At 36.8% G+C, this 26,551-nt stretch overlaps 1 protein-coding gene across 2 annotated transcripts in view; it reads right to left on the minus strand.

The window, feature by feature from the left end:
- UPF2 (UPF2 regulator of nonsense mediated mRNA decay) overlaps window positions 1–26,551 on the minus strand; it is a 53,708-nt gene that overhangs the window by 17,841 nt on the left and 9,316 nt on the right. For both annotated transcript variants that reach the window (XM_074538732.1, XM_074538733.1), the window contains exons 4-16: window positions 24,136–24,296; window positions 22,923–23,120; window positions 21,512–21,661; window positions 21,009–21,112; window positions 20,609–20,694; window positions 14,087–14,195; window positions 12,751–12,864; window positions 11,420–11,536; window positions 6,366–6,551; window positions 5,657–5,860; window positions 4,619–4,894; window positions 3,094–3,277; window positions 906–1,045 (exon numbers count right to left, since the gene is read on the minus strand). In XM_074538732.1, coding sequence (XP_074394833.1) covers window positions 906–1,045; window positions 3,094–3,277; window positions 4,619–4,894; window positions 5,657–5,860; window positions 6,366–6,551; window positions 11,420–11,536; window positions 12,751–12,864; window positions 14,087–14,195; window positions 20,609–20,694; window positions 21,009–21,112; window positions 21,512–21,661; window positions 22,923–23,120; window positions 24,136–24,296 — 2,029 coding nt within the window. The remainder of the gene's footprint in view (window positions 1–905; window positions 1,046–3,093; window positions 3,278–4,618; window positions 4,895–5,656; window positions 5,861–6,365; window positions 6,552–11,419; window positions 11,537–12,750; window positions 12,865–14,086; window positions 14,196–20,608; window positions 20,695–21,008; window positions 21,113–21,511; window positions 21,662–22,922; window positions 23,121–24,135; window positions 24,297–26,551) is intronic.

A 26,551-nucleotide genomic window follows, 5' to 3' on the forward strand; every position in this document is an offset into this window, starting at 1 on the left:
TTTTTATTTAATGTTTCAGTCTGAACTCAGCTTTATTACTAATTTCACAAAAGTAGAGCAGAAAATTGGCACTGGTGGCTGGTCCATGCCACTCAGAGGGAACTGCACAAGCTGGAGGAAAGGACTGCAAGAACTCATCAAGTTCAAAGAAGGGAAATACAAAGATCTCCAGAGGTGCCTTCCCCACGCTGCAACTGTTTCTGATGCCATTGATACTAATTTATGGGTGAAGGCACAAACTTCAGGCCCTTCAAGGCTGAGAGACATTTATTGAAAGAAAGCTTATTATTAATAAATCAACCAGCCCAAGCATATGGAGAAAAGCTGTTCTGTCTTTCCTTGATGAACTCATTTTCTTGTAACAATACCATTATCACGTCAGCTTTGCTGTGTCATAGTGACAAATCAGAATTTCTATGTACTTGTGGGTTTTTTTATTGGCTCCACCACTTTTGATTGAAAATATTATTAGCACAGTAAACAAGGAAGGCTTTATGCTCCATAAATCTTTTATTTATTCATATTGCATAGACATCCTCTGAACACCTGTTATTTTTTCCTAATGACTGCTTCGACATTTAGTCAATACATTTGCTTCTAAAACAGATAAAGAAAGTCATCTGAAAGTGAGTTTTTATCAGGCCAAAAGCTGAAGGTATCTTCTTGCTGAGAAGCAGCACATGCCCTGAGGAAAGCTGTCAGGTTCAAGTTTCTGCCAAAATAAGGAATAAGCCTCAGACCCTCAGTTTTCCACATAGACAGAACTGGGATGGGAATATTCTCACATCACTGACTGGGCTGTGCACACCCAGATTTTACCTGCTAGCTCTGACTTAGAAGGGCTTCAGAAAGCAACAAGCAAAGAAAATCACTTTTACATGAGGCAAGGTAATGATTAAACTCACCTCTTCTTCAGGCTCATTTACTTCACTTTCATTTCCAGATTGTTCCTCTGTCTCTGCTCCACCTTCCTCCTCTTCTTCATCCTCTTCCAGATTCTCTCCTTCTGTAATGGAATCCTTGGAATCTTTGTCATTCACAATTCCTGAAATTTGCAAAAGAGAAAGATTTAGAACATTAGAACACATATAACCACTGAAGTTATATGTGGAAGATCACATCAAAAGTCCATTGTTACTGAACACTAAAACTTATAATATCTGACTGCTGAATGAAACATTTCCTATATAGTTAGCTTAGACACAAAGGGTTATAATGTCCTGTCAGAAAAAGAGAAAAACCTTAGGGAGAATGTTTGAAATCTCCCAGAGAACAGAAGAAGCTGTGCAAACTACCTCAAAACATCCTCACACTGAATGTGGGCCCTACTGACACACACAACAAAATCTGAGTTCCAAACTACAGAGGCTGCACAAAACCAGCAGAACCAGAGACATGAAGCCCCTGCAGTCTTTGCTGTACTTCCCTCTACTGTCAATTAACAGTTTTGAAACAACAATTTTCTCAGCCTGTAATAAACCTTTGTGACTCCCTCCCAATGCTCAGAGGCTGTACTTGAAGCCCTGAGGATGGAGGTGCCTGCAGGAAATCTCTGGGACAGCACAGTCCCTGCCACAAGCCCTGTCTGGTGTGCTCGTGCTCCTGGCACACAGCTCTGACATTCTCACTCTGTGTGCTCAGCTCAGCTGGCAGTTTCTCTTGCTGACCTGCTTGCTTTCTGTCCCTCAAGATGTTTTAGTTTACTCTGTGTGTAAAACAGCAAACATAAATATCTCCTTTCTTTCAATAAGGCATCCTTCAGCCTAATACCATTATCTGTACCATTTCCACAGAATGAAAAATTAGTCTTAGCTTTTTCCAGTGTTTCAGTGTCCAGTTTAGTCTTAGATATAAATTTCAATCAGAATGCATTTAAGAATTGAGCATGGTTCTGATGCAGGAAAAGAATTAAGATCTGTTTTTAGAGAATGACTGCTGTAACGTTTTAAGTCAAACTTCCAGCATACACTACTGTTCTCATATATATATTTTTTTCTTTTCTTAATTTACAAAGCCACTTAATCCTCCAGAGGACTGCTGATGTCAGACTTCTACCTCACTAGCTTCTCCAGGAATTTACTGAGGAGTCAACACAGTCACTATTCATGTTGTCACTCCTTTTTTGACATTAGACCAGCTGCACTTAGGGTCAGCCATCAGAGCAAAGTTTTGTGAAGCTCCTGTTATTTGTAGGGAGGAAGTGCTGAGTACCTTTCAAAAGAATATTACCATTTATATAACTTATATATTTCTTCTTGGTTATCATTTTGAGAGCATGAAAACCATGAGTTTAGATCACACCACAGGGGAATTCTAATCTGCTTTTCAGTTACTACATAGGGAATTTCAAGGCATGTCAATTAAATAAAGAGCATTATTTTTAAAAAGTTCCTCCTAAAACAGAAGTTGCAGCCTTTTATGAGGCTGTTAGACATTCTCATCCCACTGAATGAAAGGATTATTCTTAAAAATTGAATGTGTCCAAGTAGGTGAAGTGCTCTAATTAACACTTTTAAAGTGTAAAATTTACATATAAACTCTTTTAATGAACAAGCTTATTTTCAAATAAAAATGGAATATTAGATAATAACTCAATTTAACAATGAGCACAGTAGTATCCAACACTTTCTAAGAATGGACATGAACAATAGGTTTAAAGGTTAATATGATGATAACAGTTTAAATACTCACTAATCAGTGTATTTTCAACTGAGCTGTGCTGCCAGCCCAACTGTTTTCTCCTGAAATTAGTGTGATTACTACATTTTTCTGATTAAATGAATGATTTTCCTCCTCATAACTTGCACCATATGACTCCATAAATTAATACATATACACACACACACTTCTCTCCAAATACTATTATATTAAGAGTATTCATAATGACTATTTTTTACAACTTCTATTACTTTAGAGTTATAGAGATTCTGTATGGTAAGATTAGAAAGAAACATGGGAAAAAGGTACAAAAATGTTTCTATCATGAGAATAAATGTTCATAACAATAACAAGTTACCTATTACCAACATAAAGAGACAATTTTAAGAACTACAGGAATTATCAATACCCAACTTCCCTTGCACATTTTCTTACCCAATTTTATTAAGAATTCTCGTTCCAAGTCTTGCACCTGTCTGACAGCTTCTTCCAGAGAATTGCAGAGCTTTATCTTTGGTCTCAGCAGTTCCAGGGTATCACTGATCATGTAGTCTATGTCTATAGGAAAAGGGTGCTCTTTTGTCCAAACATCCAGACTTTTTTTCCACCACACATAGCGCTAGAACAGCAAATATTGAAATCAATGATATGCACACTGATGTTTATAAACCATTTCAGTTATGAAGTTTCAAATGCTATATTTGTACAGTAAAAAATGCAAAAGCTTTCATGTCACAACTCTCCTGTTTCATACAACTATTAGATATTTTGACAGCACTAAAACTTGGTTGATAAACATTAAGAATTGTAATTACTGTTATAAGTGTGAAGACTGAACAAAAAAGCCCTGACAAGAAAGTAAACTCCTTCTACAAGAGATGACCCTTTAACAACCAGCCAGTTTTTGATTCCATTCCCCAAATATTTTCAGAAAATTCATTTCCTCAAAGACATATTATGGGGAAAGGGAGAAAACATCATAAAAATATCCTAAGATTGCAGCCAGCTTCAACTGCCTTATCCAGTTTGCTTTACAATAAATTCACATAAGCCTCTTGCAGTGACACTGTAAAAAATTAATGTTGATTTTAAGTGAACCTAACAGTAGAACTTCAGAACCAAGGTGTTGCAAAAAGTGCATCTGAAAATGAAATATACATAACAAAGTCTTACTTAAAAGATGACATGCTCAAGAGGAAGTCTTGTTGAAATTATTAGGTGTAACAGGAATATAATGATGTTTTCCCCAAAACATTTATTTTGGCATTTAAAAATCAGACCAGGTCACACTGTGAGCAGCCTGGTCCCGTGGGAGATGTCCCTGCCCATGGCAGGGGGTTTGAACAAGGTGATCCTTGAGGTCTCTTCCAACCAAACCATTCTGAGGTTCTGTACTTCAAAACACCATTTCACACCTAGCATGCAGATGAGTGATTTGTATCCTTAAGGTTTGAAATAAGTTATCATCTTCATTTTAATTTTTTAATATCCTGGTTTTAGTATAAATTATAGAGAAAAGTGGAAATAAAAAGAAATTAAATCCAGGAAGTTTTAGCATGAATTCCATGGTCCAGAATTCCTCATTTCAGTGCTTAAACATTCATTATGGAATCTTTTCCCCACTTCTTTACATTTATTGAGTCAGAACTTTCTTTGCTGAAATTCGTGCCCATTACCTCTCATCCTTTCACCATGCATGCCTGAGAAGTATCTGACTCCTCTTTCTCAATAAAAACCATCAGCTGAGGACAGCAGCCTAAATAATCTCTTCTTCAAGTTCAGCAAACCCCAATGTGAGCACTGAGTGCCTCAGTGCTAAAACTGCTCAGACTAAAACTGCTACCAGACAGACAAGATTCTACAAATTACAGTGCTAGAGAACAATGAGATAAATACCTACCAGACTGATTTATTTTAGCTTGTTAATGAACTTTACAGATCTGTATAAAATTTAGAATACCTGAAAATATACAAGGAAGCAATCAAGTTTTCGCTTGCTGGATCCTCTGTCAAAATATTGCCCACAGGTATCAAGGATAGTACAGACAAGTCTGATCCTGAAAAGATGCTCTGGAGGGTCCAGTGGACTGGGACTGCCATCAGGGTTCACACCAAAAGAGGTGAAGGAATACAGAGTTCGAAATATTACAGCTGACTCCACCATTCGATAATTGTAAAGCTCCCCCAAAAACTTGGCACTGCTGATCCGCCGTTGGTTGAACTTTGGTTGATTAACCTTTATCAAAAAAGAACAAGAAAATTCACTATCATGAAGACACAACAGAAAATTTAAAAACCCAAACCCGATCAACATTTTACAAAGGAAAAAAGCATATAAAAACTTTGACAGAAATTCTTAGAAAAAACCCAACCAACCAAATTTAAAAAACCCAAACCCAACCAAACCAAATTAAAAAAACCCAAACTCAACCAAACCAAATTAAAAAAAAACCCAAACCCAACCAACCTTTTACAAAGGAAAAATGTGTGTACAAAGAAGTTGACAGAATTTCTTATAATAAAAGATGGCTACTTGTGGCTACATACATTAAATGAAAGTAAACATTAAAAAGTAGCTATGAAAGCTGGTCAGCTAGTCAGGTACAGTACATTAAGCATACACTCCATCTTAAATCTATGATGACTTTTCAGTCAGAGAAATCTTGTAATTATAACAGCTTTTAAAATATGGACTGGCCTCCAAAGTTACTGGAAGTTGTGTAAATCTGTCTACACTGTCAAAGAATAAATTCTATGATATAGGAGGCAAAACAATTGTCTTAAGTAATGTTAGTTTGGTTTTGTTGGGGTTTTTTTGGTCCAGTTATTCTATTAATTTAAATAAACCTATACAAAGCAAGTAACTGAGGTAGAAAAGTCACCAGACAAAACAAAAAAAAAGAGAATCCAAGCATTCCTTTCCTTAAGCACAATTATTTTAGTTTTTCTTTCAACATAAGTAGATGAGTGTAGCTCAGCAAGGATTCTGATTGTTTACCTCCATTCCTAGTCGAATATCCTCTAGCACTCCATCCACAACATGAATTCCCACATCTTCCTGGTAAAGGACCAACCCTGCTAAGAGGTTGGCTACACAGTGAATACTATTATATTTCACATTCCAGATGTTGATCATACAGCATATAACATAGTCCTTAACTTCTGCATCCTGCCAAGGCAGCTTGCGCATCTGTCTCAGGACCTAAACCAAATTTTAAGACAAGCTTCACATTTTAGCAGGTAAAATATCAAGATGTCATTCCCCCCTCTCTCCTGGCTGGGATGAAATCCCTGTCAGCCCCTGTAAACAACCTTGTTCTTCCTTCAGAACCCTCCAGGCCTGCAGTGCTATGGAAGGTTTATGTCCATAACCCAGCTGCTGATCAAGCTGTCCAAGGCTGTTCCATGACTTCCCTGCTCTTACAGTCAGTATTTAACTGAAGCCCTTTGTCCCTCACTCTCCCAACACAATGTACAGAACAAAATGATTCTCAGCTCACTCTCCCTTTGTTCAGCATTTGAACACAGGTCCACAACTGGAGCTTCCAATAAAAGAAATTAAACCCTTTTATTAATTTATTAAAATTTAACCATTTTATTCCTCTTCCTTACAACTGAAAAAACCACATCCCTCCCCAAATCTTTTCCAAAGTCACTACTACACCACTTCCAGTCAAAACTGTATTAAAGATTTTGGAAGGATTTACCTTCTCTGTGGTGACCTTGGAGAGATCCTTGTAGAGAAGCTTACGGATATACTCCTGCAAAGGAGGACGCTTTTTCTTCACAGTTTTTTCAGCTGGAGGGGGATTACAGTAGTAATAGGCATTTTCTACCATTGTAACATAGCGTGCATCAAGATGCATTGCTTGTTTTTTCCTCATCATTTGTTCCTGCAAACAAATGCAAATGACCTGTTAGAGATGCTGATATACCATATTTTCAAGCCAAAGGCTTTCAGAGTTACATTTGGGTCACTTTTCTGTAACCCTTCATATTTACTCTAAGTTAAAAGCTTGGGTAGAGAGAAAAAAAGACAAAGTACATATATATGGTTCTGTGTTGCTCTTTCCATGGTCATTTTTCTTTATGGTCCCTACTTTTATAATGGCTCACCTGTGGTAAAAAAGGTTTCAGAAAAGTATTTAAGATTTAACTCAAAATCTTAATGCTGTTCTTCAGATAAATGGCTCATAAGGCTACTAGGAACTCTGTTTAAAACATTATTTAATTAGATTTTATGTAACTAAAGTAGCTGCAATATTGATGTCTTAAACACAGTGAACTATCATAAGACTGGCAATCTACTTTTTACATCAGCATCAGAGAATTTTTGATGGTTTCATATGAATTTCCAAAGATTTAGACAATAGAATTTTCCTTACTCCATGCTCCATTACTGCTGTTTACCCAAGCAGAATCGACTGCAAGAAAAATAGAATCTACCATAAAGTAATGCTTCAGGAAAAATCAGACAAGTAAGACTAATTACTGTGCTTAATTATCATGATTGTCCTGTTTTCCTCACAGAATAAAATCCTTTCTCCATACTTCACTTTAGATATGTAAGTCAAGATTTGTTTTGTGGGGTTTAAAATTTTCTTTTATCTAAGATTTCTGGATAAGAATGAAAAAAAGCAGTTCTAAGCTGCTGATTTTTACAGTTGAGGATGAGCTTAATTCCATTATTAAATACTTTTTAGTATGCACGTGTGTAATTATATACATATATATACATATATATATATATATATATAGGTGTAGTTCAGTAAGTGATCCTATATACTCTAAATCACACTATGGTGGCTCATCAGGAAACTGGACCTGTGTAAACTTTATTGGCTGGCTACACAGTAATTTCTAACTCCTAATAAACAAAATTAACATGTAACAACTCTTTCACACACCCAAATATTAGTATATCTATTCATACAGTCCAGTAAACCAACCAAGAGTTTAAACCTCCTTTGATTACTGCTGAGACAGCACTATTTTTCATGCTCTCTATTTTTCATGCTGGTGGCCTTTCCACTAAACCTGAACAATTTAAAATTTCTTTTATAAGGCAGACATTTCAGTTCCAATGAAATGTCAATGCACTCAAAGAGCTCCATAACCCTGAGTTTCAGCTGCTGATTCAATGAGGAACAGCAGCTTTGTGTAACATAGTAACCCAACAAATAATCCAAGTTTCCTCCTGGATTTAGTCATCTATCACCAGCAAGGTCTCCATCTGACACCAAGCCTAAGGCATTTCATTCTTAACCTTTTCCACAACACAAATGGTCTTTCCTTTGATTCCCTGGGAGACTGTTCCCTTCCAAATGGGAAATTTCTGTCAGCACCAGCACATTTTCCTACAAGCACCCAACAGATGCACAAGCACATAACAACTGAGTGCATAAATTGTTTTATGTGGGAAAAAACACTTAGAGTAGAAAATTCCCAAACTTTACCATGTCATATATGTTAATGTTACCTTTGAAAATGTTTCACCTTTTCTAGATAGATCAAGAGAAAACAGACCTTTGCTGCCTTAAAAGCATTTATCATGCTATGCTATAAACTGAAAAATGAAATGGGTCAAAGAGAAGCAGAACAGGGAAAATGGCAAAAGGGCTTGCAAACAACATTTTAAACCCCCTTAAACCTACACAATTTGTGCATTTTCCTGTTATAAAAAGTTGTGTATTATACTGTAAATAATAGTTTATAATTAAAATGTTTCTTCCCAGAAGAGGCAATATGCACTACCTGAAGTCTCAACACCACTGTCATTTACTGGGTTTTGAGCAGCCCTGAGTGTGTTCTCACTGTGAGTGGATTGTATTTGTCTTAACCTCTACTTAGTAAAATCTTCAGCATTTCAAGAAACTGTTTCAGTCCTTTTTCAGCTAAGGCATCAGATGGACAGGCAGGAAAGAGAAATCATAACACTACACTGTTGGTAGTGACAAAAACCTTGATGCAATTCAGAAGGAAAAAGCAAGACCTGTGGTCCAAAGTGCTTTAAGCCCATCAGCTACTTTGGGTCCTCATTTTTCTAGGCTAAAATGAAAAACTACACAGGTAAAGCACTACATTTGAAGATTAGGTTTCTGTTTTTCCTTTGATAAAAACAGACCACAAACAACATTAAAGTATACATGTTAAAGTATTAAAACTGTTTGGGTTTTTCTTCTTGGTGAGAGACACAATGTTTCTGCACGTAGCATATATTGCAGAAGCATTTCAAAAGAAAATCTGGTGACCATTAAGAAAAAAAAAAGAAAAAATAACTAATTAAAACCTAAGCATCATGAGAATTCCAAATTTGGAAAGCATTTCAGCAGAACTGACATTTAAACATCAGATCATAGCAAGATACTGAAACTGTTCAGCTCCTGCTTCCCTTGAATCCCTGCACTGCTCTGCCCTGCCACTCCTTCTGACAGTTCCAAATGGAAATTTTTCATTTCCTGGAAGCACATTATTGTTACAGTGAATTAACCCAGCTCTACATGAACTGCATTTACTTTGCCACAGCCTCTGCCTGTACAAACATCTCCCAGTTTTAACAGCACCAGTAAAAGCAGCCACACCAAGAAGGAAGCCACCGTGTACCTTCAGTTCTGATATTTACTAACACAAGTGATCTGCCCCTGAAGCTTACACAACTGTCTAAGTTAAATGATTAAAAATGCATCAGGAACCTTTTAATATTCTTTCAGCCAGACCACAACAGTATAATACAAGAATTTGACATTTAAACTCAATTATGTTACAGAAACATAGATCAAGATGAAGCTGATCTTCCTTTCAAAGCTCCAATTCTAATAATCAAGTAATTCATTTATCAATTGATCAATCCCAAAGCCAATCTGGTTTTACATTAGTATTTTAAATTACATAAAGGACACTGAACTTGAAAGATTTGCCAAGAAAACCATTACTAGAAATAAACATTGTCCTAACAACAGGAGAATCTCTAAATAATCTGCAAAACATGAAGCAGTTCCACAAAACCAGGATTTGATCACTAGAACAAGTCACTTACTGTCACTAAATTTGCAATGCCCTTACAGAACACTTCACTTCTCAATAAGTAATTTTTCCTTAATTACTTTTAAAATCCATTCTTAACTATGACTTTCTTCTACACCAGGACAAAGCAACATTGTCTTTAACAGGAGACATGCAGCCTGTTTGGAATCATTACAAAATACATCATCAGCAGTAAAGATTAGGACCAATAATTATTTAGAGGATCAACAGGCCTTAATTCCACCCCTAAGAGTAGATCAGCTTTACAATTGCTTAGATTTTTACCACAAGATTGTTATCAGCTTGCTTTGAGAGAAATCTTTTCCACAGTTCACAGTAACTTGTACCATAAGTTGATCCAATCTGTGTAAGACTATTTAAGTCAAAATTAATCTCTGTAGGTTTTTTAGGGGAATGTTAGAAAATGCAGTTATTAAGATGGATGCAGAATTTAATTCTATTTAGCCTATTTTACATTTTAATAAATAGATAGTCCAAACTTATTTGCCATCTTTCACCTTCTCCTGGCTCCTCAATGAATAAGAAAAGACCACTTATCCAAAGCCTTGTGAGGATTTAAGCCTCAGTATTTCAAACAGGGTTTGTGGTTTGTCTTGCACTTCCCAGTTCAGCCACGTTCAGCATTCATCCAGCAGATCCCAGCAATCCAATCTAACAGTCAGCATTTTTATAATAACACTAAAAGCAGTCACTTACAAAAACCAGCTCTAGTGTAAGTATTTAATTTTTCCTGACTTCTAAAACTTTTATTAACTGCCATAAAGTGACAGCAATGAATAAAATGTCTTTTAAAGATAATGGAACTGAATTTTCAAGGGAAAAATCCTTGATTATGGAAAGGAATATATTTCACAATACAACACATCAGCTGGAAAACCTTTACAAAATTGAGATTCAAACCTTTCAAGATACAAAAAGCAAGAGCCAAGGAACTGGCAGTTAATTTCCTCATCTCTCTCCTCTCATGACTGCACCATCTCAACAGATGTTCTGACATTCAAGAGGTTCAGAAAATAACAGGATTTTGTGGAAAAGAAATTGTACAACAGTATACCCAAGCATGCAATAGCTTCTCCATTAACTAGAGCACAAGAAGAGGGAATACTGGTTTAAGGGAAAGTGAATCTGTCTTTGAAGATCTTCTTCAACCATGTCTGACTCTGCCTTGGACAGAGTTTTAGGAGTTTCTCTCCCAGGTCATTAAATATATTTTTTCAATTCTTGTTATTTTTAAGTCTTTGCCAGTACTTCTCCAGACTTACAGATCCCAATTCTAATCTTAATTCCCAATCTCTATTTCTAGGACTGCTTCTCTTAGTGCCTTCATAAACTTTTTTTTTTTTTTTCACATTTAGAACCCCAGATCATTATACAGGGCATAGAAACCAACTCTTGCACAAATGTCTTCACTTCCAGTTGAAATCATGTCTGGTTCTACTCACCACTATTTTTCCCCTCAAACACTATTTCAGGCAAGTTCAAGCATAGCTACAAAATTCTTTCAACCTCATCCTCTGGGTTTGCAGAGGATGAGGCTGCAGAGTAGCTCAACAGCAACAGCTTTTTACTTCAGAAATTGAATTCCATTTCTTACATTTTCTTTCAAGTCATGAAGAGGGTTTTAGGTCAACTGGAGCTCTAGAGAATAGTTTCAGAAAGATGTAATTGAAGTCAGAACATGACACCCTCCCCCTTAAGACAAGAAGTTTTCTCTTACCAAAAGAACACTGGTTCTTAGGTGAGATTCTGGTGATCTGAAGAGGAATCTTCCACAGGTTTCCAGCAAGGTACATGCCATTTCAATATGGTGATGAGAGAAGTCTGACAGAAGCATCTGGAATGTATTTATATAAAAGCACAGCTTGTTAAACATCTTTTTCAGCTGCAGAAAACATGAAGTTATTATCTACCAGACTGGACACTATGCTGGGGTACCAAATTCTTTATGGAATAAATGCCAGTGGATTTCACTGATCAGATGTCAGGATTGGCAAGGCCCTGGCACAGGTGCCCAAAGAAGCTGCAGATGCCCCATCCCTGAAATGTTCAAGGCCACTTGGATGGGGCTCTGAGAACCCAAGTCTGGGAGGAAGAAGTCCCTGTCCAAGACAGGGGCTGGAACCAGATGATCTTTAGGATCCCATCCAACCCAAACCATCCTATGAATATTCAAAAGATTAATCTCATTTTAAAATTCTTATAAGAACAGTCTATGGACCCAAATTTAGGCTTCAGAAGAACATAATATTTTGAAAGATCAGCATAAAAACTCTCCCCAAACTGCCCAATAACACTGCACAAGGGCACAGTAACCTCAGAGCACACCTAACTGCACTGTTTGCAGTTAAGCAGTAACTATAATTAACACAGCTTTGCATTTTACAGCATTTTATACACAAGAGAGGTGAAATCATGAGTGATTATGATTTCTTTAGGAATTCAGCTTTGATATCCAACAAGTCAATGAATAAAAACTATTCATACAGAAAGTGATGTTAAGCTGTGAGTCTCAAATATCTTTTATTAAAGGCACTTCTATATTTTAAAATCTATTTTTAATTTGGGACTTGACATCAAGGTTTGAATGTTTATCAGCATGCAAAGTGAGATGATGTGCCTACAGATTAATGCTTTACAGAAATGTTCTGCTCCTCAACAAATGGCATAAAAGCCTCTCCTTGCACCACTGAAATGCTTTTTGCCTCCTGTCCCTCTCCCTTATTGTTATTTTCTCCACAAAAACATTAATTAAAATCAACATTATGGAAGTTTTACAATGTACAGCAGATTAGTAAGTAGCAGTAGCAATGACTGCCATACTTCCAAAGAAAATGATGAGCAGTTTGGCTATGTCCAAATGTAGTTTATTTTAATATATTCCTCCCATTAGAAGAGGTAAAAGCTTCTAACTTCTACAGCAGCTGTCAAAGTCTGCTCATACACAGCAGCCCCAGGTTTATCCCATGCAATGAATTCAGGTAATAAGGGGAATAGGATGGGGACACACTGTCAGCACACACAGGAGTACAGGATTATCACAGCACCAACCTTTAAACAGTGCAGAGTATCATTTTTGGAGAACATCTTAAACTTGGTGAGCTCACCAATAAACCTCACAGTTTTATTCTTTGTTTCAATGTTGATCTGGTCCTTTTTTCTTACCTAAAGAAGAAACAAAAATTGATGGTAGGCCCTCAAAAATACCCATTTCTTCTGAATTGCTTTGATCTGAACATGCACAAAACACACCTGGGAATTCAGCAGTGTTTGGCATCACTTTGGTTCCTCAAGCTCCACCTTTACTTCTCACTGGGTTTATTAAAACCCTCCCTACAACCTTGTTTCTTCACAAGATTTTGAATTCTTTTCCCCATCTCCTTACCCCCAAAACAATAAATTCCTCTAACTTATCTATTCCTAATTACTCTAACATGCTCCTCCTTTGCCACAATGAAGCAGTGATAAGGAATTCTAGATTCTACATTTTCAGAATCAGCAAGAAGCCTCTATGTGAACAGGGCCACTTGTGCTGTCCTCAGAGAAACATTAAAGATTGATAGGTTTTTAAGTCAGATTTAGTCATGTGCAGAGTTTTGAAATTACTGACATTCAGCATAAATTCAAGAACCAAACACAGATAGATATCTATACCTAAATATAACCCACAAAATAGAACATTTTATTTCCCCAGCAGAAAGAGATTTTTCTGAGAAAGTTAACATAAAGATTCAAGTAAGTATGAGCAATTTATACACATTTTTAATTGTGTATTGTGTAATTGTGTAATTGACATTTAATTAATGTCAGTATTAGAAAAAAATTGAAATCTGTGCCACAGAGCTCAGAAAATGGTGAAGGAATCATCACTGTGCACCATAACAAGTTTGGTTATAACATTTAAAAAGAAAGTGAAGGAAAAAACACTGAAAAATATGTTTGTGTGGAAAATTTTGATAGATGAAAATTGTAGAATCCAATTTTAATTAAATATTATATGATAATACTGATGCCTCCAATAGTAGCCTTGTAGTGGGAAATGTTAGAATTGGTCAGGTCTCATTTTGAAAGCAAGTTATTAATTTACAGAAAACTCTTACCACAGATGGAGCAGTTTCTAATTTTTGCAACTTCTGTTGTAACTGTTGTACAGATCATTTACATAAATATGTAAGCGTATAAGGAAAGTTGCAAAAACTTCTCTTTTACAAAGACTTACAGAGTTACAAAACTTTCTCTTCTTTTTTCTAGAACTGCTGAGATGATAGAAAAATATTCACTGAATTTTAGAAGAGGTATCTACACAACAAAAAGTGTTTTTTCCCCAAAGGCCGACTTATGAGATTAATTGATGGTTTTAATAAAAATATAAACCACCAAAACATACATGGAACCTGAAATCCCCTTTCAGCATGGAACAGAGATCCTCTGCCACATCAGACATACAGGGGTGCAGTGTGGCAACCAGTCTTGCATAAAATGGCAGCAAATCCAACCTGCAAACAAAGGAGAGGATGAAATAAACAATTTATAGGCAAAAAAGTGTTTTTGTGTACAAATATGGGTACCATTCCACTTGTGAAAAGAGTCAGTGCACTGACAGAACTACATCCATGCAAATTTTTTGGCCCACTTCAGCATGCAGTATCATTTAAAAATAATAAAACAAAGTAAATCCCCATATCCTGTTGGAATACTTTAGAGTTCATTTCCTTTTAACTCCTGCCATAGGTAAAATGCTGAATACCATCAACTACAGAATTTCACCTTCAATAAATTACCAAACAGAAAGGAAATTCAGATCCATCTCAACATACAAAAAAGGTTTTTACAGACAAAGCCATGGGTTATGGCAAGGTATTAATATTTTTTCTGAAAAGCAGCAGACATAAGCAGGAAGGTAGAGAATATCTTTACTTTTAGGGTGGAAAACCCCATAATGAATAGCAGTTATTCCATAAAACAAAACTGAGCTGATGTGATGTGGCCACCCTTTTCCCAAAAACTCTGCTAGCACTCCCACAAATGGTAATATTTCCAAGGTTTCAGTAGAATTTCCTTATTTCCTTTTCTCTTGCCTTAATTACATGCCCTCACACACATTTCCTTTGCACATTTATGCAACCCAGCTGTGTATATATCAGTTTTAAATGCAGAGAAACCACCTGCACTCTGAGGCCTCATAATATCACTTAACAAGCTGAAGGAAGTATTTTCAGTTTATTTTCAGGATGTTAAGCTAATGCAGCAAACAGATAAACTCCAGAACAAGCCAAAGTAAGTGGAGAGGAACATCCTAAATTTGCATGCTTCTACTGAGAAATTGCCTGTAAGGGAAAAATGCATCTTGAGTTTGCAGTTTATGAAGGACTAAGGTTTTCCCTAGTGCTCAGGAAAGGAAAACAAAAAGGAAAAATATGCTAACAAAAAAAAAAAAAAAAACCAAACCAAACCAAAAAAAAATAAATCCAAAAGCACAGCTGATACACAGAGCTTGTCCTGGCACAAAGCATCAATACAAAGCCATCACAACTGCCTCCTTTCCCCTTTTATGTCACTGGAGCCCATTTCCAAGACATTTAATACCCACTTACAGAAAGAGAGACATTTCTGTATTTAAATTGTGGGTTAGAAGCATCAGAATTACTCTCCCCAAAAACAAAACCAGGCAGGCTCCTGGTAGCACACAAGCCTCTGGTGAAACATTGTGGGTATCTCGGTTACCTATTTAACAGCTTTTATCTCTTCTGTTAATCAATAACTGAAGCAGTATTTACATTTTTCAAGCTTGTTGGAACACACAGTCAAGGCTGACTACCCACAGCAAATTACCAGCATGTTATTAAGCATTTAGCCATTAACTTTGAGAGAAGTGAAAGTCTCACTATTTCACACACACCCACAAATGTTAAACTAAGAGAGGACTGTGCTGAGCTAAGAGGGTAAATTTAACTGAGGGGATTTCTGTATGGCAACTCTTTTAAAACAAATATCAAAGTTTTATTCTGGTCTCAACAAGTACCTGCCTGCTGAGAGGTAATAATTTCATCTCTGTAAACTGAGTATACCTGGGGGAAAATTAAAGTCTTAGAGCACATTGTTGTTATTCCCTTGCAGGACACAAAAGGTTTCTTCATGAGGAAGCATACTAAGACTGGGTATTTCTAAATAGGTGAAATGTAATAAGGAAAAGGCTTAGGTTAATTATGCTGAAATTGGCAAGCAGAGATAGAGTTTGTTCCCTCTCAGGGCAGACAAAATTTCATGTTCAGCAGAGGAGCCATTCCAGTACCAGTGGCACCATCTACTGGCACAGGCAGTGCTTTGTCCCCTCCAAAAGCATTTCCTTCTCTTGAGAAGGGGGGAAGAATTTAATTAAACCCCTACAAACCTCACATTGCCTTCTCCTCCTGCTCTTCTGGCTGTGAAGCAAGATCTGGGTCAGTGACTCTCTGAAGTAGCCTGAATATTCAGCACCCCAGTAAAAAGCACCACTTGTGACCACTGTCATTTAGACCCAAACCATGGACTGAAATCCAGTCAGCTCTGGATCTCAGGCTCACATCCAGCTACACTTCAGTAAAATATCTAAGAGCAAATATTTTTTCACCATTTCAAATGTCAGTTTATTTTAAAAAGCCCAAACAAACAAACAAAACCAATCATAAACCAACTTACAGAAAAACTTATCTCCAAGTCCTAACTGCAATCTCTCTAAAAAGAATAAATCCAAAATTTTGTTCCCAGGAAGAGTGAAGGGGGTATTTTGTACATTTCCTAATTTCTGTGATTCTACAAGACAGCCTAAAGAATGAGGCAATGGGGGCAGAACTGCTGCCTCACAGGCACAAGGACAATGGATAAAAGCAGAGCCCTCCCAGGGCTGAGCAGGTACCAAGGGCCACCCCCACTGCTCAGGGGCAGGACAAGGGTGATGTGGAATTGGAATGTGACCAGGGAAGCACTTTTGGCTTTTATTTCTGTGCCAGCACATAAAACTCCTTGATCTCAAGCACATCCCTCAATTTTATCCTCAACTGAAACAGGCCATGCAAAAAGTTCAACTGAACAAAAAGAACCTTGCTACAGAGAAGTCTCAGGATGAAAAGCTGACAGGAAGCTTGCAGCTTTGGAATTAAAATGTGAACAATTATTTAACACTTAAGAAACAGCTAACTTCTGAATGAAGAACCACCAATAATAACACTAAAAACTTCCATGTGGAAAACAGATCTCTTGCTGCAGGTAAACTTGCAACACAGATCACCATGGATGGGAACATCAAAAAATACCATAAACCACAACAGCCCCTATATACTGTATTAAAAGTAATAATAATTACTTAATATACATAGCAATTAGTAATAATAATGACAATGTATAATGTAAAATAATTATAATGTATATTTAGTAATAGCAATTACTAAATATACATTTATTTAGAATTGTTTAGAATTTAAAGCCTAAGAAAAGATTTCAGACTTCTCACATTGAAATACAAGAAAATCATTTACAGAATTGCAGTATTCTGGTAAACCTAAATTATTCTGTGTACAGGAAGACAATTCAGCAAAGAACTACAGAAAAAGGTCCCAAAGCTGTGAGCAGTATGGGTTAAATCACTGCCTGCAGCCCTGGATTAACAGGCTAATATTTAGATTTAAATCAATCCTCCAATGCAAATGTGAAAGCCACTCGTACACTGGCATTGAAAAATCTCTTTAAAAGGCCTTCTGTTCTGTTGGGCTGGAGGTTCAAATCCCAGCTGAAAATGTAAATGTGATCCATTCATCAGCATTCAACAGAGCAGGGCAAAGATGCATTCTAACACTGATTTACAGTGAGTTGAGGAAGAAATGGCCTTTTTTGTCAAATTAAGGTTTCTGTCCTGAAGAATCCTGATTTGTCCCAATCTACCCAACCCCAGTGGCAGCAAGAAAGCTCCCTGGCAACACTACATAATGACTTTGATTTCACAGTGTCTGTTTTACACATCAAACAAAAAACCAGTTTTACATTTTCCTGATGAAACTGTTGTGCCTGCACATTTCCCAAAAGTGATCTCAGGAGAAGAAAGAGAATTTATTCTGTCATTGAAACACCTCATTGTGGCTGCAAATAAAGCAGCTCAACTTAAACAGCATTAACTGATATGCTTGGAAACCAAATGCTTTTTGAAAACATCCTGCTCTATCTGCATCCTCAAGGACACTGCTGCTCTGAAGCTTTCACAAAAAACCTCCTCAAAAACAGCACAACAAGCACTCCTCTCCCACAGTATCCCTGAGAGATAGTGCAAAAATTCTTGGACTACTAAAACAAGTATGGAACAACAATAATGGAAGGTAAAGCCATATCAGTATGGCTCAGTGAAGTGACACCCTGAGCAAAATCATCAGTAATGCACAGAACACAAAGCCTCAAAGCAGTGAGACACAGAATTTTCTACAGCAGAAAGGATTATGAATGTTGGTTTGAAGACACAGCAGAACTGCTCTTTTACCAACTGCAGCAATACAGTTTACTTAAATATTGGGGTAGGCTGCCCTTTCAAATTGTCTGCATGCATGGGCAGCTCAGCTGGTATTCACAATCCAGCTCTTGTGCTCAGAACAAACAGCTCAGCCAACACCCTGCTCCTTCAGCTGAGCAGCCCAGAGATGGGCTCACCAATGCAGGCACATAAATACAACTGGACTTCAGATCTTGAAAGAATCAAGGTAGCTTGAGTATTTATTAGTCAAGTAGGTCCCAGAGCAGACAGCAGGAAAAGGAATTGAAAAAGAACCTGTTAATATTAGGAATAATACCTAAATAAAATATTAATATTTATACCTAAATATATACATAATAGCTAAATAAATAATTCATATTTATAATCAAAGACCAGCAGTGAGAAGATCCCTGAGCCATTCACTTCAGTGTTAGCTCCAGCCACTGCAGACCAGAACCATCACAGCAGCAGCTCCTCAAGGCTATCCCACCTTCTATCCTGCTCTGGTGAGGTCTATGAGAAAAGTTAATATTTTAAAAATTATTATTACTTTTAATACAAATCTGCAGGGCAATGGAATTACCACTGGGAAGATGACAAATCAATGGCAATGAGGAAACTGTGTATGCTTCTAGGAGTTTATTAACTCTGCTCACAGCACAGCCTGATCACAGACACATTTTTTAACAGTGCAATATATCAGGAATTTAACTTTTGCTTTCATGCCACCTATGAAATCACACTGCTGAATTTACAAGCCTTATCCTGCTGTTCCTGTTTGAAAGGACCTCCTCTCACTGTGCACATCTCCCAGTTCCTCCAGATCACTGTCACACAGCACAATTTAGCAGATTATGCAAAGAGAATAAAGGATTTTCAAAGAGGTTGCAAGAGTTAATAATCAGTTTCAGCAATCTGGAACCTACAGCACCAGGAAACAATACAGGGCAGGGGCACCAACATTAATGTAATGTTTGTCACAGACCAGCCAAAAAGCCACTTCCATTTCACAAGTATGGAAAATTCTCTATTATGGCAGAGCTTAAGACAAAAGCCTAAGTGCCCTTGCTGATTTTCTTTACTGTAAATGTTCTAAGCTGTGAAAAAGAAATTCATTGTGTTTTGATGCATTTCATGATTACCAGCAGGCTGATAAACAGAAATGTTCCTTCCTCTGCTACCTACATTTGGGCTGAAGAGCACCTTGTTGCATCTAACACAGAAGATAATCAGTTGCCTGCCCCTCTGTCATTAATTAATTAATGTGTTAGGCACAATCAGGCCTCTATCAAAATCTCCAAACACTGAGGTCAAACCTGTAAGTTTTAGAGGCAAGAACACACAAAAGAATGAAAGATCATGTGCACTGCTTCACCATGGAGTCAGGCTAATGCCTCAGTCAGCAAACAAACCACTGCTTTGCACACAGCAAGAGAACAGGGCTATTAGCACAGCAGATGCTTATTTCAGATGGGATGCAGAAATGGGCTGAGTTAGGGGTGAAAACACAGCACAAGCAGTGATTAAACTTAGGGAAAACAAAGCACCAAGGTCTGTTTGTTCAAAGCCAGTTGAGACAAAACAGATACTCAAGCTATGTTTTTCCCCCCAATGTTAAAAGGTAGTGGAATCAAAATTCTTAACAAGAATTCCAAGATGATCATGCTCACTTTATGTTAAATTCAGCATGAAAACAGCTTACAATGAGAAACAGGGCAAGGTGAAGCAAGAAAAGCAACTTCTTCATGATTTCACCTATTTAAGGCTCAAGTTCACAGAGAACAGAGAAATATATTATTCCTCCAACGAATTCCATGTTTTTATTTGAATATTTGCAAACATTTTTTGAAGGAGGGCTCTTGCTGTAAGTGCAGGAAATCTGCTTACACAGAGACAAGGAAAACAGCAAGAGCTTTACACAGGCAGATGTGCACAGACAAAAGAGGCTCAAAGTGCCTGGCCCAGAACTGGCAGAAGGCACAAGGCTGTTACAATGGCCATGTACTGCATCAGAATTAACACATCACAGCAAATCCTCCTTCCAAACTGTACTGTGCTCTAAGTGGCCACAGGCTCTAAAAGAAAGTGCAAGTTGTCCTGAATGAAATAAAACCTCCCTTTTTGGTATCAGGTAGGTTTTGCTGTTTTTTTCACAATTTTCACAATAATGAAAAGAGTTCTGCTGTAAACACCAAGTATTAGAAAAAAAATTCCTTATTAAAAACTTGAATTTTTTACAATTTATCATGGTGTGGATCATTGAGTCTAAATACTTCTTTGGTGCTTCAGCATAAGCCACTCCAAAAGTGCAGATCAGGAATAAAGAAATGGAATATAAATTGGTTTTAAAACATACATGCACATGCTAAATTAATTATTAATGGGTGGATCCAGCTTGGTCCCTTCTGTTCTTACCTTTGTCTAGGAACTATGAAAAGTGCTCGTACCAGTTTTCTTCTGTTGGCTTTTGTATTCATATTCATGCAAAAATCCATTGCTGCCTATAAAGAGCAGAGTTAATGCAATGCTTCACTTTCATGCAGTGGGTTTTCAAGAAAGTAACAGAAAATGGTGTTTAAACACAGCTTTTACAGAGTTATTCCTACTACACAAACTGCTGTAAAAATAACCATAAAGAAAAATCTTCAGTTTTGGCTAGGACTGGCATAGTCAGAAAACATGTCCACTGAGAGGAATAGAGACTGACTGAAAATTAATTCAGCTACTGCCAGACTCCAAACCTGAAATCTTTATTTTCTATCTGATCTAGCATTATGGCTTTTAAAAGTGCAAAAAACTGAAACGATGACTGTACCTTGTCTATGAGGTCTCTGTTGACACAATTTGGAAGCTGCTGAAGAAAAGCATCTACTATGAGTTTTAAATGAGATCCAGTACTGGCTTCTTCATCTTCTTGCTCTAACAGAGGAAAATAAACAAGCAGCAGACACCTTTAAGCTCTGAAATATAATAATTTACCAACACATTCCCCAAAAGGTGCATTTATAATATTTAGTTAAGTATTCATTCCTCTGTGTAGTCACTCTTCAGACAACTGCCTTTACATTTGCTTACTTTTAAAAGCTGTGTGAAGGAATTGGGAACTTTCACTACATAAATATCTTCAAAATAATTTTCACTTTTATCTGAATGACTTGCTAGAAGAACATTTATCAGAATCCTGGCAGTTTCTAGCTGCTAGTTTCATAAACAAATAAATTGCCCTGAATGCACTCTACAAATCCACAAACAAAAACAACCAAGTTAAAAAAAAAACAAATCACAAAGAAAAAAATTCTTAAAACCAATTCTTTTTACCTTGCTCATCAAGAAGCTTCTTTGTAAGATCTTCTGCCTCATCTCCACAGTCCAACTCCAGTGCATCATCATTAATATCCAGGTTCTCCAGCTCCAATTCCAGATCCTCATTCCCAGCTGCTTCCTTATTATCTTTGGCATCTTTTGAATCTATTTACAAGTTAAGTAGAAATACCAAATAAATTCTAATAAACTGTTAAATACACACAGTCATTATTAGAATACAGGAAGATTAATGCTGCTAAACCTACATCTCTACTGTCTTAATGCAAAATCTTTTACACAGATGAAGAAAAAAAAGGAAAAAGCAGAACAGGAGGAAGGTGTTGATGAAATTACATGCTGTATAAAAGGCCAAATAAAGATTATCAGTTTCCTTGAACACAATATCTGAATCTGAAAGATTCAGAAAAGAGTAGTTAATATTTTTCTTGGACCACAACACTGGTCCAGCACTGAGCATTTTTCCAAGAGATTACAATCTACAGAATTTTACTGTTTTTCCAGGCCTCCTTCCAACTGCATTTGCAGACTCTGCTTCATTTAAAAAAAAAAATTTCAAGGCAGATAACCTTATTAAAATTCTCAAATTTTTCAAAGCCATGTGTGACAACTTCTAAACAGCGCACACACCATATGGAAATACAGACTCACAGACAAATAACATGTTCAGAATCACAGACAAAATTAGTCTGAAATGGACTTTGGTGACATCTCCAGTTCAACCTTTTGGCCAAAGTGGATGAACAACATTCACACCACATTTCTCAGGTATTTTTCCAGTTGGTTTAAAACAGTCAGACAGAGATTCCAGTCTCCCTGGCAAGCTGCTCCAATATCTAAAGATCCTTACAGGGAAATGTCAGAATTCTCCAATCATGCATCTTCTGTTACATTTTGAGCCAGGGATGGAGATTTTTTATTCCATTGCACCTGAAGCCTGCACATGCCTGGTTGTGAACTGAGAGCTGGGTCACAAGTGAGGAACCACCCAGGCCTCCCAATCCAGTGAAATTTTATCCTGACAATGTCACCTAGCATTAATAATTGAATAAGAAAATAACTGTGGAAAAAAAAACAACCAAAAACTAACATTGTAAAAAAGGGAAAACTCTTCCCATTTCTCACAGAAAAGTTGGTATTTACTCACACTGGTTATCCTTCAATTACCTGAAATTTACAATTCTAACAATATTAAAATCAATTTACTTTCTTCTTCCTTAATAACCAGATGTAATCCCTATCCTACCTTGTTTAATCCCTATCCTACCTTGTTTATTCCCTAAAAATTCATCCAAACTGGTGTACTCTCCTGATTACCACAAATTATTTCATTAGAGACTCATTACTTCCACCAAGTTTGTTCATCTGTTGGACAAGATATGTTGAATAAAATATCTAAGCATCTTACCTCTTGATTCATCTTTGCTGGAATCCTTGTTCTGGGAATATTTTTCATTATCTTTAAACAAAATTGCTGGTACAAAAGCCTTCAAGTCAATGAGATTCTCATAGAAGTTTCTAGCATCTTCATCTTCCCAGATACCCCCCTCCAGGTCATATTCTCCAGGCTTTCCTGGTGTGAAAATATCAATACCAGGTCCATGTTCTGCAAAAGTAGTGAAAACATCACCAAGTTATTTACACAAATTTACAGTCTTTCATGGGGAGGCACCTTTAAGAGTCCCTTTAGGAAAGTGTTAAACTATTTATTACTACATCTGCTTTCACCTGAATATTGCAATGCATACTTTAAAGTGGTTTTAACAATTCAAGCTTAGTATTAGACATACCAAGAAATTATCTTAAAATCATAAATTTCTTTTTGATTAAAAATACAGACATAATCAGAGGAAGTCAAATCAAGAAAAACTAGCAGCACATTATGTGGTATTAGAAAGTTGTATCAGACTTTAACAACATTAGCATTAAAAGTAATCACTTGGAGTATGATGAACTGTATGTACCCACTGAGTTTTAAGGATGAAGTTTAAAAAGAACAATTTAATATTAAAGGCATTAAAAAAACACAGCTTTTTAAAGTTCAAGATAATTTAAAGCAAAAGATAGTTATGATTTCAACAACAGCTCAATGAATCTCACAGTTTAGATTTTTTTTAAAGGCACTGAAAGCTGCACTCCTGCCCAGGCCAGACAGCCACACCCAGTGACTTATTTGGCTTATCAATATGTTCCTGCCCACAACTGACTTCAAATGTAGTTTTTAACAGTAACAGCTTTTAAAACTCTGACACAGTTTTTAAATACTAAAACCTGCATAATAGTAAAAGAAAGGATCAGGTTAAAAACATTTCTAATTTTCCATTTATTACTCTATCCCCAGAAACAAACCTAAAGAGTTATTATTTAGGTTTCCATAACTACACAATATACAATAGTTATGGTTACATACAATATACAATAGTTATGGTTACATATTAAGCATAATTACTTTAATTTTAAAAAATAAATGTATTATTCATTAGCTGATATCCTTCAGGGGGAAAGGCTGAATGAAATGAAACCAGCAGAAAGCACACATTGCTAAGAGGGTTTGGTTCATTTTTCCACCACATCCAAGCTGAGTCCAGGGTTCTGCTGACCTGCTTTAGAATCTGGCTTACCCTCAGGGGTTGGCTTCTCCTGGGGGAGGTCAGGCATGTTCTCATCCAAAAGATCAGCCAGAGACTGAGAACTTGCCAGCAGCTTCTGATAGGACATGGCAAACTCCTCATACTGCTTGTGGCGATCCTCACTCAGCTCCCCCTTGGAGTGCAGAATGCGCCTGCAAAACCCAGAGTGCCAGTGAGAACCCCTTCCCTTCACACACACCTGAGCCAGGCTGAGCCACCACAATTCCTGTCAGCAAAGCTACCCTGCCCTCTCTGAGGGACTGGAACAATTCCAGTTTAGACTGAAATAGCAAACATTTCAGTGACACTGTTATTTTTCCAAATCACACTGAATTTCCAACCTCAATCCTGCTGAGGACAGAGTCACAGAAGCTCCAGTTCCATGTCAAAGAGAAAGGCCCACTTACTCTTTGCCACAATTAGGCTGTAAAAGTCCTAAAAATACTTTATAGTAAAATAAAATATTAAATTTATCAATAAGCTAGATAAAAGTTGCTTTGCACCTGTAACAATCCATTTCTACACTGTTTAAATTATTACATGAACTATTATCACCAGGAGGGGCAAAAAATTTGCAAGCAGCCCACTGACTTTCCAACAAAACAAGTTATTTCAAGGCTATCAGTCCAAATTGTGAGCAGCTATATTTGTTTCTTCGGGTGATCTTTATTTTCTTTTACAAAACTTGTTTCAAATAATAATTTTTAACACTGAAGTCTGATGTCAAAAGTAACTTGCACTTGAAGGAACCTGATCCCTGCTCACAAGTGCTGGAACCACTGACCAAGGACCTGCACAGAGATGAAAGCATCAGAAATCTGAAAAAAGGTGGAAATGCCACAATTCCCAAAGCAGGTTGTATCATTACATTATCATCTGGAGGATTCCACTCTGTAGGATTTTACTATGCAATATCACAGTCTTGCCAAAGCATTTTGTGGCATAATTCTGAAATAGTTAAGGCAATGGAAGTTGAGGGATATCAGTCTTTTTGTTCCAGATTAATTGTCAAACAAAAGTATTTTTGTACACATTTACAGGGTGAGCAACAAAAGCTCAGAACCAAAAGTGGACACAGGTGTCTGGCAAGAGAGCAAGAAGCATTAATGCTGGCAAAAGTTCCATTTCTCTGACAAAACACACTTATTTAACATGTATTGCCTGCTCCTGCAAAGTACAGCAAAGAAAAATTAACAAATTAAATAACCACTGAGTATTTGTGAAGTGCAGCAGTTCGGTCTGGATTCAGGAAACACATTGAGTGGCAATTCACAGCTTTTCCATGGAGACTGTTGTCCATTGCACACATCTTTAAACCAGCAGCTTTTAAACACGAGCATTGAAGCTCTCTGCTATTATTAAAAACAAAAACAGCAAAGTGCTGTAACAACAGTACAAGACTTTCAGTTCTCAATTTCAGTTTCGATAAGACAAGAGTTAAATTCAAAGCAGTTAAAGCAAATGAAAAATAAAAAGCACAATTCACCTCTGAATACAATTACAGGTACAGCACACAGTACTTGTCTCACTTTATGTCTCCTCAAAGCACAAGGCAAGTCCAGCACATCTTAAAAACATCCTTAATTCAGACAAAAGAAGTTTCTTCCATAGCTTACACTTATTTTTGAAAATTCTCTTCAGAATATGGGAATCAAGGAGCTTCCTCCAATGACACAGCCTGACAAGTTTTGCTGTGCCCTCAGCTGTGTAACCAAACAACCACCAGGTTCTGTTATATTAAAGTCAAAGCATAACTCAAAGTACTTTTCCTTACCATCCACTTGAGTCTGCTTTAATTTTACCTAAATGATTCCACAGATAACACAGCACTAAAGCACTGTTAATTTAGCATAGTAATTTTCAATTAATTCAACCAAACTGTACAAGCTAAATCATTTCACAGTCATTCTCCTGACAAAGATAAGTGCATGAGTTATTTACCTGACAAAATATCATAACCTTAAGATGTGACACAGTTATTTCACAAAAGGGAACACTTCACTCCCTGTTCACTGCATTGATTGTGGAATAAAACTGTGAATAAAAACTACAGCAAAATGGATCAGATTTTCAATACATAGAGAATTGCTTTATCCAATAGGATTATTGGGGTTTTTTTAAATAAAACAAAACTAAACCAACCTAACCAAACAAAAACACTCCAAAAAAACTACATCCATAAAAAAAATCCAAAAGCAAGTAAGGAATCAAGTGCACAATGACTTTCCCCAAATCCACAGCTCATGAAGATTTCTATAATACTCATACACTTCTGCCTTGGCAAATCTCTGTCTTGCCCTCCTCACACCCTGCACTTCCCTAGCAAGCAAATGGCAAAAAATCTGTTACAGATGTTGTAAACAAATAAAATCTGCTAGGAAAGATTTTGATGCCTTATTTAACAAAA

The sequence above is a fragment of the Zonotrichia albicollis genome, chromosome 4 (assembly GCF_047830755.1).
Source record: "Zonotrichia albicollis isolate bZonAlb1 chromosome 4, bZonAlb1.hap1, whole genome shotgun sequence".
NCBI lineage: Eukaryota > Metazoa > Chordata > Aves > Passeriformes > Passerellidae > Zonotrichia > Zonotrichia albicollis.